The sequence below is a fragment of the Bombina bombina genome, chromosome 6, assembly GCF_027579735.1.
Source record: "Bombina bombina isolate aBomBom1 chromosome 6, aBomBom1.pri, whole genome shotgun sequence".
Lineage (NCBI taxonomy): Eukaryota > Metazoa > Chordata > Amphibia > Anura > Bombinatoridae > Bombina > Bombina bombina.
This window is the reverse complement of record NC_069504.1, coordinates 950,547,808-950,567,718: the sequence shown is the minus strand read 5'-3', so window position 1 is coordinate 950,567,718 and position 19,911 is coordinate 950,547,808. Positions and strand designations below refer to the sequence as shown.

Below are 19,911 nucleotides of genomic sequence, written 5' to 3'. Positions count from 1 at the left end.
ACCAATTACCAGCTATCTCTCAGTAGTGCATTGCTACTGCTGAGACTACCTAGGTAAATTGAAAAGCCTCTCAATGTACCTATCTCTCTCTCTTTCTCTGTGATGTTAAATTGGTGGCTATAGGACTACAAGCAGAACTCTGGATTAATTATGGTATCCAGGAAAAAGAAGAACTAAATGTGCACCATAGATTTTGTGGCCCCAAAAAATACCGGAATTAAAATATGTTTTTGTTGGGTAACACCAGCATAGAGAGGGCACCCTGCAACCTTACTAAACCTGGCTGTGGCACTGGACATTCAGGAAGTATATTATTTGTTTTATAGCCATACATTTATATGCCTTCCTAAAGGCTTCTAAAATATTCATCTGTGACCCACATATGTTGGGATGTTAGTTATCACTGCTCTACCTGAACCATGAAAATGTGATTTTGTCTGTGAAAACACTTGTAAATAAAATGTTCTAACTAAAAAAAGAACAGTTTAGTTGTTTTACACTGAACTGCCTCTAAATCTAAATGGGAAAAAATAATAGATTTTTTTTTTTTTTAAATCCTACCCTGATTAAGAGAAATTGAACAGGCTCTACATTCTGAAAGTAAATGATCTGCTATAACTGGTTCCTCATCTGTAAGTGAGATGGAAACATATTTGACCTCTAGAGTTCTAAATCTTGAAGTAAACAGCTGGACGCTGCAGCAGCGCTTCATCAAGTACACTAAATGCAATCATTAGTGCGTGCGCACTGCCCTCCGCTTGATCTCAGCACGGTAGAGCCAGGTTCATTTATCTGACTCTAATTTCAGTCATGAACCATTTGTGCTATTTTTACTTGGCACAAGAGCAGCATTTAGGCATTTGCCTGGAGGAAGAATAAGTAAAACCGACACTGATGAGATGGACAGATCATGAAAAAGCAGATTACACCAAATGACTTGGCTAGATGACTGGAAACAAAATAAGTGGATGATGCATTGAAATTAGGTGAAATGTGTAACACAGATGCTAAAAAGATTCAAGTGCATAAATTATCCGCACTGTGCATAAGATGGTTTCAGGGAAAAAAACTGCAAAACAAGGGTAAGGAGTCAAATACAGGAATTGTTCAAGCATAGTCACTGTATGAAGGTCAGCCAGAAGCCTAATTGAATCAATGGTTTTACAATAGATAAAAAGGTCTTGCCTAAAGCAGGTGGTCAAATGGATCTTAGATATATGACTGGGTGATTTAAATTGATTGTAAAGTCCCATGGTATCCTTTGTTGGAAAAGCATACCTAACCTAATACCAGAACAATAAGAACAGAGTATGTGTCAAAGTTAATGATGAAATAGTAAATAGTCATATAAATACTAGTCACCACTAGCAGACACTAGCACAAACATACAAGTCAACAAGAACTGCTGGTGTCCTGTACAGCAGACATGTTTCGTGCTTTAACAGCACTTGTTCACTGCTAACAGGTCCCAGCCTCTTTCCTTCCTTAAATAGCACATTCTTAAAGGCATATGCACATATATAAAGTTCTCATTACACTTAGTAATATACAAGCAATAATTATTGAAAAATACAATAGCAAATAAATCTATATTTCCTGTCAATAAATCCTATCACTCTTGGAATGATCCTTTTCAGAGTTTTGATTCAACAATATTAAATCACTAATAATAGCACTGTTTCGTGACATAATTAAAATACATTTTTTTGAAAAATTCAATTTGTGTCCCCTATTTACAACCTATGATTCTTAAAGCTATACTATACAGAATCATTTTGAAAATTTGTTAGAATTTGTTATTGTTAATTTTATATTTGTTATTTTGTTATTTCAGTTTAGGCACACCACCTGTCTCACTTTCCATATAAATTGCATACATCCTAATATTAAACACATAAATCAATATCTCTTCTGAAATTCAAACCAAAGGGTATTGAGGTATTTAAGGTGAATATCCAAAAAACCTCTCTGAGATCCAGTTTTTCCTCTCTATCTTCACCACTTTTCCACATGGGAACATGATCTATAGCCTGCACAGAGAGCAAATTTACATTAGAGTTGTGATGTTCCCTAAAGTGTCTCGCTATAGGGGTGTCAGAGTCAGGATCCTCAATAGATCGTACATGTGCCAGGAACCTATCCTTAAGGGACCGCTTAGTTTTCCCCACATACTGTTTAGAACACCCCCTACAGGTCAGTAAGTAAACTATGTGTGTAGTATTACAATTTCTGAAAAACCAGTGTTGGTTGAAACAAAACTATCACCTTCCATTACAAATTCACAGGTTTTGCAAATATGTTTCCTACATCTAAAAAAAACTTTTCTTTGTTTTAACCAGCAATTACTGGTAGGTTTTTTAGAACAATCTGAGGGAGATACATAATTCCGGATCGTTTTGCACTTTCTCGGTATATATTCACATCCTTCTTTTACAATTTCCTTCAAGCCAGGATCAGTATGTAGAATAGGAATATTTTGTTTTATAATGTTACAAATATTTCTATATTCTAAACTATAAGTTGTTATGAATTTTGGTTTAGGTTTCTCAGTTCCCTTGTTCAAATTTGCCTGTCTATTGTTATATTTCAATAACTCATCCCTATTAAGTTTATCCACCTCTTTACGGCATTATTCAAAATATTTAAATCATACCCTCTCTCCACTAGTCGAGTTGTTATGATATTGGCTTGTTGTTCATAATCGGTAGTCTTTGTGCAGTTCCTTTTTGCCCTAATGTATTGGCCTTTAGGGATGCCATGTATAGTGTGTCTTAGATGATTTGAACTGAAATCCAATATAGTGTTGCCTAAGGTGGGTTTTCTATATAGGTTTGTCTCTATGCATCCACCTATATCGTTTCCTAGGATAGTTATGTCCAAAAAACAAATACTATTGGGATTTTGTTCACCTACCAACTTAATTCCACTACTATTGTTATTAAGATAGTCACAAAATTCATCAACTCTGTGTTTATCGATGTCTATGATGAAAATCAAATCATCAATGAACCTGGCATAAAAAATAAATGTCTTCTCTGAGGGGGTTTCCATCTCCAAAGACGTGGAACCGCTCCCACCATCCCATAAAGAGATTGGCATAGCAGGGGGCATATTTAGCCCCCATATCGGTTCCACGCCTCTGGAGATAGAAACCCCACTCAAACATGAAATAATGATGTGTGAGGAGGTACTCTATCGAGTCCATAATGAATTGTTTGGTAGACTGATCATAATTGCTTTGGCTCTCCAAAAAGAATTCAACTGCATTAAGACCAAATTGGTGAGAAATTGAAGTATATAAAGAAGTTACATCTACTACTAGAAACCTATAACTGGCTTTCTATTTTATTGTCTGCAATTTTTGCAATAAGTCAGTAGTATCTTGTATGTAGCTTGGCAACTTATTAACCAGTGGTTGTAGAAAGGAGTCCATTAGAGTCCATTAGATCTGACAACGGTTCATTTAGGGAATTTATGCCCGCTATTATGGGGTGGCCCGGGGGATTGTCCATGCTCTTGTGGACTTTAGGGAAATAGTGGAATATAGGAGTAATAGGACTTTCAGGCAACATTTCCTCTATTGAATTTGTAATTACATTGTTGTATCTTGCCCTTTTGACTATATCACACAATATTGCCCTGTAAGAATTAGTGGGATTTTCTTTTAGTTTTACATAAACCTCAATGTCATGCAATTGTCTTAAAGCTTCTGTGATGTATGCAGTTCTGTCGAGTATTACCACGTTACCCCCTTTATCAGAGGAATGCACTATAATTCTATCATCTTTAATAATTTTATCAAGGGCACTTTTCTCTTTTAAGGACATATTATATTTTGTTCTTTTCAAGTTTTTATCCAATTCTCTTAATTGTTCCTCTACCACTTTTTGGAATGTCTCAACTGGGTGTGTCCTAGAGCTCACAGGATTAAAATTACTCTTTTTCTGAACTTTGTCAAATCAATGTCATGTGTGTTTACTAAGTGTTCTTTGTCTTCAACATTATCATCAAGTAAACCCTGTAAGTCAACTATAGAGCATTTCTCAGAGAATGTAAGATTATCCTCTCTGAATCTATCCTTGGTTACAAAGGTTTTCCCTTGTTCCTCCACAGCATTAAAAAAGTGTTTGCATAATATTAATTTCTCACAAACCTATTCACGTCAAGAATAGTATTAAATAGGTTAAAATGCTGTGAGGGAACAAAATTAAGACCTTTAGATAAAACTCTTACTTCTACATCAGTCAAAGTGACACTAGACAGATTCAATACATTTTTGTTCATGCATATTTTTTCTTCTGTTGTGTCCCTGATCTTGTCACATATGTTTTTTGTTGTGACTTCTTGCTGTCTTGATTTGAATTGGTCTCCTCTTCCCTGGTATCTGGGCGTTTTTCTTTTGCCTCTATGTATTTTTTTCGCCTTCCAAGGGGTAGAGTCATTAGCTGTTCATTTTTTGAAAAGTTGGTACTAGTGGCTCCAAAAGAGGATTGTAATACAGTAGGTTCTTCTTCTTCATTGTGTGTTTCTCCCTCTAAGGATTCTACCTCGTATTCAGTGTCTGAAAATGTAACTTGTCTTGCTTTCTAATTGCAGTTTTTAAACCATTTTCTTGCTTTTCTTGGTTCTCTGCCAAAATTTCTCCTTTTGGTATCATATAGTGTGGACTCCTCCTCAAAATTAATAAGAACATATGATTCTTCATCACTTTTCTCCATGTTATAATATCTCAGGGTCCATAAACACTAGTATTAACAATATTATACAAATGATATCCAAAATGTGGAGAAAAAAGATTTTTTGTAATTTGAAATTGTATACAAGATTCCCACTGATTGTTTGTGCAAAAAATACAAAAATGCTTTATAACGTTGTGCAATTATGTCACAAAAGAAAAAAATATTATTTGTTTCTTAATGATGCTGCACCAATAATATGTCACCTGTAGCAGCAAAAGGTGCTCAATGCTTAGTTTAAATTAATACTTAGTACTTGCAATTATATGCCATGGACCCAATGATGTTATACAAACACTTTGTAAGCAATATAATAGATAATATATAACATTGAAAAAATTGCGCCACTGAGAGAAAACAGAATTTATGTTTACCTGATAAATTACTTTCTCCAACGGTGTGTCCGGTCCACGGCGTCATCCTTACTTGTGGGATATTCTCTTCCCCAACAGGAAATGGCAAAGAGCCCAGCAAAGCTGGTCACATGATCCCTCCTAGGCTCCGCCTACCCCAGTCATTCGACCGACGTAAAGGAGGAATATTTGCATAGGAGAAACCATATGATACCGTGGTGACTGTAGTTAAAGAAAATAAATTATCAGACCTGATTAAAAAACCAGGGCGGGCCGTGGACCGGACACACCGTTGGAGAAAGTAATTTATCAGGTAAACATAAATTCTGTTTTCTCCAACATAGGTGTGTCCGGTCCACGGCGTCATCCTTACTTGTGGGAACCAATACCAAAGCTTTAGGACACGGATGAAGGGAGGGAGCAAATCAGGTCACCTAAATGGAAGGCACCACGGCTTGCAAAACCTTTCTCCCAAAAATAGCCTCAGAAGAAGCAAAAGTATCAAACTTGTAAAATTTGGTAAAAGTGTGCAGTGAAGACCAAGTCGCTGCCTTACATATCTGATCAACAGAAGCCTCGTTCTTGAAGGCCCATGTGGAAGCCACAGCCCTAGTGGAATGGGCTGTGATTCTTTCAGGAGGCTGCCGTCCGGCAGTCTCATAAGCCAATCTAATGATGCTTTTAATCCAAAAAGAGAGAGAGGTAGAAGTTGCTTTTTGACCTCTCCTTTTACCAGAATAAACAACAAACAAGGAAGATGTTTGTCTAAAATCCTTTGTAGCATCTAAATAGAATTTTAGAGCGCGAACAACATCCAAATTGTGCAACAAACGTTCCTTCTTTGAAACTGGATTCGGACACAAAGAAGGCACGACTATCTCCTGGTTAATGTTTTTGTTAGAAACAACTTTCGGAAGAAAACCAGGTTTAGTACGTAAAACCACCTTATCTGCATGGAACACCAGATAAGGAGGAGAACACTGCAGAGCAGATAATTCTGAAACTCTTCTAGCAGAAGAAATTGCAACCAAAAACAAAACTTTCCAAGATAATAACTTAATATCAACGGAATGTAAGGGTTCAAACGGAACCCCCTGAAGAACTGAAAGAACTAAATTGAGACTCCAAGGAGGAGTCAAAGGTTTGTAAACAGGCTTGATTCTAACCAGAGCCTGAACAAAGGCTTGAACATCTGGCACAGCTGCCAGCTTTTTGTGAAGTAACACAGACAAGGCAGAAATCTGTCCCTTCAAGGAACTTGCAGATAATCCTTTCTCCAATCCTTCTTGAAGAAAGGATAGAATCTTAGGAATTTTTACCTTGTCCCAAGGGAATCCTTTAGATTCACACCAACAGATATATTTTTTCCATATTTTGTGGTAAATTTTTCTAGTTACAGGCTTTCTGGCCTGAACAAGAGTATCAATAACAGAATCTGAGAACCCTCGCTTTGATAAGATCAAGCGTTCAATCTCCAAGCAGTTAGTTGGAGTGAGACCAGATTCGGATGTTCGAACGGACCTTGAACAAGAAGGTCTCGTCTCAAAGGTAGCTTCCATGGTGGAGCCGATGACATATTCACCAGATCTGCATACCAAGTCCTGCGTGGCCACGCAGGAGCTATCAAGATCACCGATGCCCTCTCCTGATTGATCCTGGCTACCAGCCTGGGGATGAGAGGAAACGGCGGGAATACATAAGCTAGTTTGAAGGTCCAAGGTGCTACTAGTGCATCTACTAGAGTCGCCTTGGGATCCCTGGATCTGGACCCGTAGCAAGGAACCTTGAAGTTCTGACGAGAGGCCATCAGATCCATGTCTGGAATGCCCCACAGTTGAGTAATTTGGGCAAAGATTTCCGGATGGAGTTCCCACTCCCCCGGATGTAATGTCTGACGACTCAGAAAATCCGCTTCCCAATTTTCCACTCCTGGGATGTGGATTGCAGACAAGTGGCAGGAGTGAGTCTCCGCCCATTGAATGATTTTGGTCACTTCTTCCATCGCCAGGGAACTCCTTGTTCCCCCCTGATGGTTGATGTACGCAACAGTCGTCATGTTGTCTGATTGAAACCGTATGAACTTGGCCTTTGCTAGCTGAGGCCAAGCCTTGAGAGCATTGAGTATCGCTCTCAGTTCCAGAATATTTATCGGTAGAAGAGATTCTTCCCGAGACCAAAGACCCTGATCTTTCAGGGGTCCCCAGACCGCGCCCCAGCCCATCAGACTGGCGTCGGTCGTGACAATGACCCACTCTGGTCTGCGGAAGCTCATCCCCTGTGACAGGTTGTCCAGGGACAGCCACCAACGGAGTGAATCTCTGGTCCTCTGATTTACTTGTATCGTCGGAGACAAGTCTGTATAGTCCCCATTCCACTTCTAAAACAGAGCAGTCGCGCTTTCGCTGATAAGTGGGCATTTTGGCTAAAATGTTTTTGATAGAATTATCCATTACAGCCGTTAATTGTTGCATAGTAAGGAGTATTGGCGCGCTAGATGTACTAGGGGCCTCCTGTGTGGGCAAGACTGGTGTAGACGAAGGAGGGGATGATGCAGTACCATGCTTACTCCCCTCACTTGAGGAATCATCTTGGGCATCATTTTCTCTAAATTTTGTGTCACATAAATCACATCTATTTAAATGAGAAGGAACCTTGGCTTCCCCACATTCAGAACACAGTCTATCTGGCAGTTCAGACATGTTAAACAGGCATAAACTTGATAACAAAGTACAAAAAACGTTTTAAAATAAAACCGTTACTGTCACTTTAAATTTTAAACTGAACACACTTTATTACTGCAATTGCGAAAAAGTATGAAGGAATTGTTCAAAATTCACCAAAATTTCACCACAGTGTCTTAAAGCCTTAAAAGTATTGCACACCAAATTTGGAAGCTTTAACCCTTAAAATAACGGAACCGGAGCCATTTTTATATTTAACCCCTTTACAGTCCCTGGTATCTGCTTTGCTGAGACCCAACCAAGCCCAAAGGGGAATACGATACCAAATGACGCCTTCAGAAAGTCTTTTCTATGTATCAGAGCTCCTCACACATGCATCTGCATGTCATGCTTCTCAAAAACAAGTGCGCAATACAGGCGCGAAAATGAGACTCTGCCTATGATTAGGGAAAGCCCCTAGAGAATAAGGTGTCCAATACAGTGCCTGCCGGTTATTTTACAAAATTCCCAAGATTAAAATAATTCCTCAAGGCTATGGAGTATAAAATATGTTTATATATAAATCGATTTAGCCCAGAAAATGTCTACAGTCTTAAAAAGCCCTTGTGAAGCCCTTATTTACTGTCTGTAATAAAAATGGCTTACCGGATCCCATAGGGAAAATGACAGCTTCCAGCATTACATCGTCTTGTTAGAATGTGTCATACCTCAAGCAGCAAAAGTCTGCTCACTGTTCCCCCAACTGAAGTTAATTCCTCTCAACAGTCCTGTGTGGAACAGCCATCGATTTTAGTAACGGTTGCTAAAATCATTTTCCTCTTACAAACAGAAATCTTCATCTCTTTTCTGTTTCAGAGTAAATAGTACATACCAGCACTATTTTAAAATAACAAACTCTTGATTGAATAATAAAAACTACAGTTAAACACTAAAAAACTCTAAGCCATCTCCGTGGAGATGTTGCCTGTACAACGGCAAAGAGAATGACTGGGGTAGGCGGAGCCTAGGAGGGATCATGTGACCAGCTTTGCTGGGCTCTTTGCCATTTCCTGTTGGGGAAGAGAATATCCCACAAGTAAGGATGACGCCGTGGACCGGACACACCTATGTTGGAGAAAAGGTGTTTGATGAATAACAGCAAAGTTTTTTGGTTCTTAAAAATGCTGTACCAATAGTATATCAGCTTTAACATCAAAAAATGCTTGCGGTTTAACTTGAATTGATGCTTAGTGTTGTATTTTATATATATATATATATATACACCCATACACAAATTCAGTTGCACATATATGTAAAAATAAAATAATTAACGAGTATATGGAGAGAGGGAAAGCAGAGTGAAAACTCCTTCCTTCCTTTGTTTATAACCTATCTAGCACTACAACTACAACAGTATGTTTACAATTAAAAAGAAAATCTTTGGAGGAAAAGCCAAAGGAGAACCATACTCCGAGTAAATTATACAAAATGAATTTGTTGTTCAGCCCTTAAGCAGTGGGGGAGAGTAAAACAAAGCAGCCCATCTATGAGCTGCCAGCATGTAAAGCCTCAATGCTGCATCGTCTCATCAACGGCACCACCTTATTAAATTGTGAGTCACCTCAGCTGCTGCAGCCCCCCAAGAGATCTCCCGGTGTCCCGGTTGGCTAGTCGGGGCCTGAAACTGCTTTAAGATGCCTCTCCTGCCTCTGAACCCTCCCATTTAACACACTTATGTACTTTCTTTAGAATGTAAGCTCACAAGTCCATCTGTCCTGTTAATCACCTTATGTAAAGGTGGCTTATAGCAAGCAGTGTCTAACGGACAACACCCTCTTCTACTCATTTGAATTTCAGACTAAGTGCCATTGCATTGTCTTGTTATTATGCATTTGTCGATAATGCAAATCTACTGTATTTACTGGTCCTTGCATTGGCTTTGTAAAGCATTTAACAATTATCCAAGTGTGTTTAAATGAACAGATTTTGTTTATGTCCCCAAAAAAGACGTAAAACTATTTTACCTGCATAAATCACAACACCAATGGTCTCTTCAGTGTTTCTGATTGTACATCCCCGAAGTAATAAGGTTTCACTGCCAAATCCAGTTCGTTGCTCATCTGGCTGATCCCTACCCAAAAGAAATGATGAAAAAATAATAATAATAATAAAAATATATTAAAGGCAAAATATTTTCATATTTTACATTATTTTCAATGTTAAAGGGCCATAATAATTAAAAATTACCATAAAAGGAGTTAAACACACAGTAAAAGTACTGCTCATGACCCGTGGTGCACTGTCCAATCAGCAGCGCTATGGTTACATGACTCAGATGTTCAAAAAGTGCTGCTGATTGGAGCAGCGGTTTTGCTCAGTACCAGCAGTGCACCACATGTCTCCTAGCACTATTTCTGCTGTGTGTTTCATTATTTTGCATGGGTTAAACGCACAGTAGAGCATGGTTGATAGTCGTAAAATTACTATAACATATAAGAGCATGTCATTTTCTTTATTATGCCCCTTTAACAGAAACTTGGTTAAGAGCAACAGTATTCAATTTTTTACAACAGATATGAGTTTTGTATTTCTACATATGCACAATATGTAGCAGCAATATCTCTGAATTGGAAATTTTAAATAAACAACAACATACAAAACAATGCTTTAAAAAGAGTAGTCAGTTTAATAAGAAATAATCCCTGGAGAACTGCAAATGGGTTCATGCACTGCTCTAATGTGTTAGCACATTTTAATATTGCTCTATTGATAGCATGTAACTGGGTATTTAAATCAGCTACAGAGGAGCAAGGCACTACTGGGAGCTAGCTAAATACATATAGTGAGCCAATGACAAGAAATATATCTCTGTAGCCACCAATCACCAGCTAGCTCCCATAAATTCAATAGTGAAGTCTGAAACACAGGTAGATTTGGTAAACAGCAGCAAATGTGTGTTGCTTTACAACAAAATTGTTCAACTCTTAAAGAAGCAACACAACCAGTATTATATCTATCCTAGTAGAAAGTACATTACCAGAAGCAAAATACTTTATTCTAAAATAAGGTTACTCCCTTTAAACAGTATTGAATTTTAAAACACGAATAGGCAAATTCCACTTCTAATATTTGCTTCTAGCTATTGCAAAACATCTGGAACCACCTTCTGACAGCCAAATGGTTAATATTATTGTGTGGAAAGATGATGTGACTGGAAATCTTCTGCGTAATTAATTGTGATCATTCCAAAGTGTTTATATTTACGCAAACCTGCTCATACAAGATTTTTGAACAATTGCTCAGCAAATGAATCAAATAACATTTTCAAATCCCTGTAACTCTTATTTCATAAAATGTTTTTAATTTCATTTTATTGGAAATATAAAACTATGGTCTACCTTATTTTCTTTGTCAAATATAGTTTATTGAAAATAAATTGGTTACAGGGCACAAGTAAAGAATTCTGACATATTAAGTGAGTAAAACATAAGAAAGAGCAGTGATCTAATTTATAAATGCAGCCATCTAATATATGAACCATAATATGAATGAGACTATATCAGCATTTATGAACTATAATATGAATGAAACTAGATCAGTTCAAATTAAATCAAATTCTATAGGCCTACAATAAATAGCTATCTTAGTGTTCTTCGGGGGCTGGATTAAGAAAAACATAAAATTAAAACAAATTACAGTTAGTCACTTTGATGCAGATCCACTATTCAGTAATCAAATTTTAATTAATATATTCAGGATACATTTAAGTAAATATATTTTCAAATCAGAAGAAGAAAAAAAAAATATTGTTAGTTTTAGTCAACAAACAATCTTAAATTCAGACCTGTTACATACCAAAAGAGAAGTGCTCTACCAGGAACAAACAACAGGTCAGTAGCTTGTTCTATGGCAAGTTAGTAGATAGGAGTAGTCTCTTTTAGCCCAATTGTGTGTTCAACAAAGAAGAAATTTCCTTAATTATTTCAGTCTGATCTTGCCTAATAAGGTCAGTTCAGCCCAAAATAACAGGCAATCTTCCTCTGAACAAGAAAAATGGCAACCCCAGACAAACATTTTGGCCTTCTTTGGGGCTCGTCAGTGAGGTGCACCATGTTCCTCTAAGCACATTGGGAAAGGAGTCTATCTTTGGTGGTCATTTTTAAGCATAAAAATTGGTAATAGAGATTTCCAAAACCAATATTTCCTTACAGCCTTTTTATAATGTGTAATAATTTATTCAAACAGCAACCATGGCCTATATTCATTAAGGATTCAAAGAATCCTGCTCTAACAGATCAACTGTAAACAAGAATATAGGAATTTATGTTAGAATGCATTGAAATTCTAACATATTGTCACAAAGTAAGATAAAGTGTCATACTTTTTGTTTAGAAATCAGGGTTACAAAATTTCAAATGCTCCTCAGAAATAGTCAAGAACCACTACTTTGTCAGGTCTAAATTCAATTCTTATGCACCTTGTTTGAAAAAATTAAACATGTTTAAAATAAGGTGACAGAATTTACAGTTACACAAGAATATTGATATATTATTGTAGTTTCATACACTTACATGTAGCCTTTGAATTTGTTCAGATTGTTATTGGGCTTCTCACAAACAATTGTGCTTTTGAAAGATTCTGGGTCAAACGGTGCTTCCTAGAAAACAAAACATCATAATGGTAATTATGTTGTACGTTGCATGCATAAAACTAATTAAATAAGATATCATAAGGTTTACTTAATCAGTGCAAATTGCAGACAAAAGAATTTGACCATTATGAAACTTTCATTGCATTTTCACACTGCTGGGTCAATGGAGACTACCGTACGTTTTCTACTCAAGGAAAAATAACCATTTCTTAGAGATGTGCATGTGGAAATTAAATAATGAGGGATATCAGGCAAGAATGTATGATTTAAAAAGCATGGATACTAAATTTTGAATGGTTCCAGGGTTATAAATCTGGTCCTAGCCTGCTTAATTTTGGCTTAAAAGGACATGAAACCAAAATTTTATTTCATGATTAGATCATTAAACTACTTTCCAATTTACTACTATAATATTATTTGCTTAATGTTGTTGGTATGCTTATATGAAAAGCATACCTAGGTAGGCTCAAGATCAGCAATGCATTACTGGGAGCTAGCTGTTTTTGTGGCTGTACACAAATGCCTCTTTTATTGGTTCACCAGAGGTGTTAAGCAAACTCACAGTAGTGCATTACTGCTCCTTTACCAAATAATTCCAAGAGAAACAAGCACATTTGGTAAAAGAAGCAAATTGGAAAGTTATTTAAAATTGCATGCTCTATCTGAATTAAAAAGAAAGAAAATAAAAATCTGTGTTTTGTGTCCCTTTAGGTGATAAGCAGGAGAAGGTGGCAAACTAATTTCCTTCCATCTTATATAATGTAAGTATTCCTAGAGTTTAAGGGTCATTGAACAAAAAATGTAATTCCTCATAAAATATTTATTTTATAGTGTTGTAAACTTTCCAATATACGTCCAACATTTATGTTGCCTGATTTATCTCTGACAACTATTTTATGCCACTGCCACAATAGAATCTATTGTTACTGTGGGATCCACAACTTTGACCATGCAATATTCTACACAGTCATAATTGTCTATATAAAAGGGATACGATTAACATACATAACATTTGCCTGAATTTATGAAGCTGCATTCACAGTAGGGATGGGCGAATGTGCAAATTTTCGAATTTCGAATGTAGAACGAATGTTATTACCGAAATTCGAATTCTAAATTCGAATGTCCATAAGAACGAATATTCTTAAAAATTCGAAAATCGAATGTTATTTACAGTTTTCGAATGTCACTTTCGAATTCGAATGTTTATAATTATATCGAATGTCTACAATTTTTCGAATTCGAATATAAATTCGAATTTTTCGAATTCGAATATAAATTCGAATTTTTCGAATTCGAATATAAATTCGAATTTTTCGAATTCGAATATTACATTTAAAAGCATTAGAAATACTATTACAATCTAAATTCGATTTTTTTTTTTTTCGAATATTGCATAATTCGAATATTACATTTAAAGAAAAAGCATTAGAAATACTATTACAATCTAAATTCGAATTTTTTGAATTCGAATACACGTATTGAATAATTCGAATATTACATTTAAAGAAAAAGCATTAGAAATACTATTACAATCTAAATTCGAATTTTTCGAATTCGAATACACGTATTGCATAATTCGAATATTACATTTAAAGAAAAAGCATTAGAAATACTATTACAATCTAAATTCGAATTTTTCGAATTCGAATATTGCATAATTTGAATATTACATTTAAAGAAAAACATTAGAAATACTATTACAATCTAAATTCGAATTTTTCGAATTCGAATACACGTATTGCATAATTTGAATATTACATTTAAAGAAAAAGCATTAGAAATACTATTACAATCTAAATTCGAATTTTTCGAATTCGTATATTGCATAATTCGAATATTACATTTAAAGAAAAAGCATTAGAAATACTATTACAATCTAAATTCGAATTTTTCGAATTCGAATACACGTATTGCATAATTCGAATATTACATTTAAAGAAAAAGCTTTAGAAATACTATTACAATCTAAATTCGAATTTTTCGAATTCGAATACACGTATTGCATAATTCGAATATTACATTTAAAGAAAAAGCATTAGAAATACTATTACAATCTAAATTCGAATTTTTCGAATTCGAATACACGTATTGCATAATTCGATTACATTTAAAGAAAAAGCATTAGAAATACTATTACAATCTAAATTCGAATTTTTCGAATTCGAATATTGCATAATTCGAATATTACATTTAAAGAAAAAGCATTAGAAATACTATTACAATCTAAATTCGAATTTTTCGAATTCGAATATTTTCGAATGTAATCGTAAAATTCGAAACCGAATATTCGAAAATCGAATGTTAGAATGTTATGTAAACATTCGAAATTCGATTCGAACGAACGAATGTGTTAAAATTCGTGCCGTTTTTCGAATGTTGCGAAACATTCGCCCATCCCTAATTCACAGCTTTTCTGGCTATGTGGAGCAGGTTCGCATAAGTAAGCATATTTAAGAACACAGCAGGAGTGACAGCAAAAATATTTATTCAAATATCAAAAGACAAACTGAACGGCGACGTTTCGGGATGCTATCCCGAAACGTTGCCGTTCAGTTTGTCTGCTATCCCGAAACGTCGCCGTTCAGTTTGTCTTTTGATATTTGAATAAATATTTTTGCTGTCACTTCTGCTGTGTGGTTAAAGTATATATCTAGGACCTGTGGTAGGGGTCCTGGAGTGACGTGCATACTCTCCTTTGCGTGCTGGGATTTTCTGACCTTATATCCACATATTTAAGAAGCAGACAACACTTATTTTTCCTCTCTGCCACCTCAGAGGTAGCAAGATCAATCCCCCCAACACACGCTCATTCTGGATAATTGGCATTCACTGCTCTAGGGCAATTGGTTGTGCAGGAGCAGGGGGCGACATTGCACAAGAATCCTCTTGTGCAATGTTACCATAGTTACCCACAGTAGCCGATTTCAAGGGTCAGTCCCTGGATTTCTTTTGTCCTTAGGAAATGTTCACTTCCGGAGATTTGGAGGGCTGCAGCTGAGCTGGGGCATAATTAAACAATCCATTTGCCCCCAACAGTTCACCCAGTCAAGTACTGTGCATCATCAGACACTAAGATCAGCTGCACTGAGTGTTTGCTGTGTCTCTTCTCTTTTTATAGTAATTTGACACACTGCAGCCTAGCCCTTCCCCTGAACCTCTGCCCTCAGAGTGTCATTAGGAGTCCAGAATAATTTAGGAAGCATTGTTGCTGGCTAATATGGCTATTAGGACAGAGGATCTAAGGTAGTTTTGTGTCACTTCAGCTCTGTGTGTCTTTAACACTTTGCTGTGCCCTGCAATAGTGTAATATATAACAAAGTGATAATATAAGAGAGCCAGGCAGTTATAAATAACTGATTATGAGATGGTTTATGTTTCATTATAGTTGTATTATAACTTTACTGCAATAGTGCAAGAACCTTCTATTGTTATGGTCTTTTGGAAGAATTAATGACTGTTAATGTTTAGTTTTGGAGAAATAAGTGAACATGTACTATTTGTTTAAATTGACATTGAATACATTTTGAATAGTGATGCAGAATGCTTTCTGTTTACTGGTACAAATTAATTAATTATTTTTATTCTTTAACCTTTTTAAAAGTCTGTTTTTGCATATTACTTTACTTCATGTGACATCTCGTCCTATGACATCTCTCACTGTGATGTCACTGAATATGAAAAATTACTGCAAATCCAAAGTTGGCAGGATTGTGCTTTCTATACCTGGGAGATGTCTGTACTTGCAATACTGTTCCGTCTAGGGAGCTTTACCTTTAATTAAAATGCAAAACAAATATTTTTTGAATTGCTGTGTTAACCCTCTGCTGGCTACACATGGGGATATATATATATATATATACACACACACAAATAATAATTTAAATATGATTAACTCCTATGGGAATGTTATTGTTATTGAATGGGTTCATATTATTTGTCTGCCTAATTTTGATGCTGTGTGGTAGCAATAACCATATGCTCAGAATGTGTTCTAGAGACTGGTATTGTTAATATTGGGCTATGGTCGAGCGATAAATAACCAGCCATATATTATATACATATATATTTATGTGTTAACATGTGATAATACATATATATATATTTTCATATATATTTAACATTTGCTGCCCATTGCTGCACGACTTACCCCTTCACTGTGCTAGGTTCTTATGCAGTGTCTCACGGCTTGAGAACAAGGCTCCCATTGGAGCCTATGAAAACAAGCTCTCGTGAGTGCAACACTTCCTTGCATTGCATTGCAGCTAACTTGCAATACCAGCGCACATTTGTGTGCGCTGGTATTACCAAGTGGAGCGCAAATATCACCCTTGCGGAAGTGATATTTTGCACTACACTTGTAATCTAGCCCTTTATGGGGTAGGTGTAAGAGCTTGGTACTGTAATCTGTACAATAAGCTATGGATAAAACTAAATTATACTGTTACGATCAAATGGGTGAGTTTTGATCGAAGAACCTAGTGGGCGGAGCAGTTGAATACTCTATAAACCTGTCTGGTTTCTTTGCATCATAAAGTGTCCCTGGAAAATATATTGAACTGCTGACAACTATGTGTTACATTTGCCCAAGCAATACAACTTTGCAAGTGGCGATTGCAGGCGTGAAGGTTTACTACATGCAAATCTATCCGCCTGGAGGGATAGTAAATCTAACCCAAAGTTTCTTTTCAGTCGGTACATTCACATTTTAAATCATTTTTAAAACATTTGTTTTGTAATGTGTTATTTCCAATATATAATATACATAATATATAAAAAATGATTTAAGTGTCCCTTTATGTTATAATCTATCACCATAATGCTCTGTTAAACTTCACATTAGAATATAAAAAAGCAGTAAACACGTGAATTGTGACAGGACCCTCTTGCTTTAATATGCCGCAAACTACATCTAAACAAGCATGTGTAATTGTAGTGGTTTCTCTGATGGAGGAAGCCATCTGCACTGTTGCAATATCTAAGAAAGTCTCTAATTGTAATGAGTCATACTATTTTTTTAATCTGTAATGTAAATGTATTTTGGCTGACATACTGGTTAAGGTCACCTACAACGTACAGGCTACAGACTACACACCTCGAGTCAGGCAAACTTTCCTTTTTAAAGGAACATAACAGGAAGAAAATAAACTGCAATACAGCAACATAACAAAATTTTGTTGGTTAAAAATGGACAGTCTATGTTTATTGTTTAAAAAGACAGATAATCCCTTTATTACCCATTCTCAGTTTCTGCATAACCAACACACTTATATTAATACACTTTTTACCTCTGTGAATACCTTTTGTCTATACCTCTGCAGACTGCCCCAATCAGTGCTGACTCATAAATAACTCCACAGGAGTGAGCACAATGTTATCTATATGGCACACATGAGCTAGCAATGTCTAACTGTGAAAAATGTTAAAATGCAGTGAGATAAGAAGCAACCTTCAAGAGCTTACCTATGTTTAGATCTCAACAAAGAATACCAAGAGAACAAAGCAAATTTGATGATAAAAGTAAATTGTAAAATTGTTTAAAATTGCATGTCCTATCTTAATCATGTAAGTTTAATTTTGACTAGACTGTCCTTTTAAACCAGTATAACTTCTTTTAATATTAATTACAATTAACAACAAACCAACTTTACCTCATCTCCATCCCTTTTCCAAAATAAAGTTATAGGCAAGCAACAGTGCAACAGCAGAATGTTCTAAAACCTTAGAACTTTTTGTTTTTGCACTTTTATGTCCTTTAAAGGTACGTGCAATTTTGATAGGTAAAAAAGTTTAATTATGTGTAGGAAAAATAACTATAATAGTTTCATTTTTTTTACTTTTCCCAAGTTTTTCTAATTTAAACTATGAAAATTATAAGAACTGTAGGTGAAGACTGCAGACTTCACAATCCTAACCGAGCTAAATATCTCTACCTGATTGGCCTCAGCAGAAGGCGACAAGACAACATATTGCAAAACAAAAGAGACAGTGGCAAGCTTTACCTACTTCAGTAACAAGTCTGGATTGGCTCCTTCAAATAAGGCATGTGATGGGGGGGGGCAGGTGGATTTGAGTAATGCAATCTTAATTAGCTTTCCAATTTAATTCTATTATTAGTTTTGGTTAGTTCTTTTGATATCCCTTATTAAAGGGTAATCCTAGGTGCCCACATTCCTTAACTCATATCAGCCTACCTAGGTTTAATTTTCAACAAAGGATACAGAGAACAAAGCAAATTTTACAATAGAAGTAAATCAGAAAGTTGTTTAAAATTGCATGCTCTGTCTGAATCAAGAACTTTTTGAATTTACTGTCCCTTTAATTCTATGTGTATAACACTGAGCGTTGTATATATGATTAGGTTTGTCAACTAACAAGCCGGTTTCGTCATTGCTGGGTAAGTAAACCAGGAAGAGGCAGGTGGGGCATCGTTTCAGAACGGCGATCCTGAGTTTCAGAAGAACAAGGTAAGTATTTTTAAAATACGGTGCTATGTCAATTTTCACAAATGAAAGTGCCCGTTTTTAATAGTTTTTTTTAAAAAAACAGGCACTTTCACATGAAAATTGACCTTCACTTTAAAAAGAAAGGTAATCTCTTTATTATACATTCCCCAGTTTTGCATAACACCAGGGCCGCCTTTAGGGGGTGACAGGGGTGAAGAACTAAAAAAAAAAAAAAAAATTTTTTTTTTTTAATTTTGGCAGCCACCAGTGGGTACTACAGCAGAGTGCTAATTGAGCATGGGAAATGTTATTACAAGGAGTAAAGTATTAGCATTTGAGAGGATTTCTGAGTGTGCACTAAACCACTATGCACAGTGTGAGACAGACTTGGCACTTTGTTTGTACAGTGTGTGCCTGAGTCAGACGGCAGATCACTTTCATTTGCAGAGGAGGTAGGACTTACTTAGCAAATGCTTTTTATGTCTTTGTGCAATTTCGGATTGTAACTTCAGTGTGGTAGTAGTTGTATGGTGGGGCCAGGGGTCCATAAAAGCAATTTTTTTTAGCAGCAGTGTATTTATGATTATTTGACAATGTAGAAATTAAATATTTAAAACCATGCAGTAATGTTTCCTCCTCAATACACAAATGGTAGGTGCCCCTTTGGCAGATATGCATTTATATATATAAGATTTTTACATCTGCATAAAATGTTATACTCTCAGACTAAGATTGCTCAGTGTTTGAAATGAGACAGGTTAACTTAAAACTGTTCAGTTTACACTACAGCTGACTAAATTTTGAAATACATACCAACAAGCCTAAATCCTGCATTTAACTAGATCTAATGGTATGAGTACCACAGCTTATGGTTACACCAAGACCATATAGAGTACAGCATTTTCAAAATCCATAAGTACAGCTGACAGATGGGAACATCAAAAAACAAAAATTTCTGCGATTTTTTTTATCATGCATGTCACACACTGTTAATTTAGGGGATGCAAGGTGCATAAATGTTTCCTCCTATGAGTATTTCTGTGGGTGTCTGTGTTTATGTCTTTG

General features: G+C 35.9%; 1 protein-coding gene across 2 annotated transcripts in view; it reads right to left on the bottom strand.

Annotated features, from left to right (window-relative positions):
- ATP10B (ATPase phospholipid transporting 10B (putative)) overlaps positions 1-19,911 on the bottom strand; it is a 626,763-nt gene that overhangs the window by 79,504 nt on the left and 527,348 nt on the right. For both annotated transcript variants that reach the window (XM_053718588.1, XM_053718587.1), the window contains 2 exons: positions 12,321-12,406; positions 9,774-9,880 (listed from right to left, as the gene is read on the bottom strand). In XM_053718588.1, coding sequence (XP_053574563.1) covers positions 9,774-9,880; positions 12,321-12,406 — 193 coding nt within the window. The remainder of the gene's footprint in view (positions 1-9,773; positions 9,881-12,320; positions 12,407-19,911) is intronic.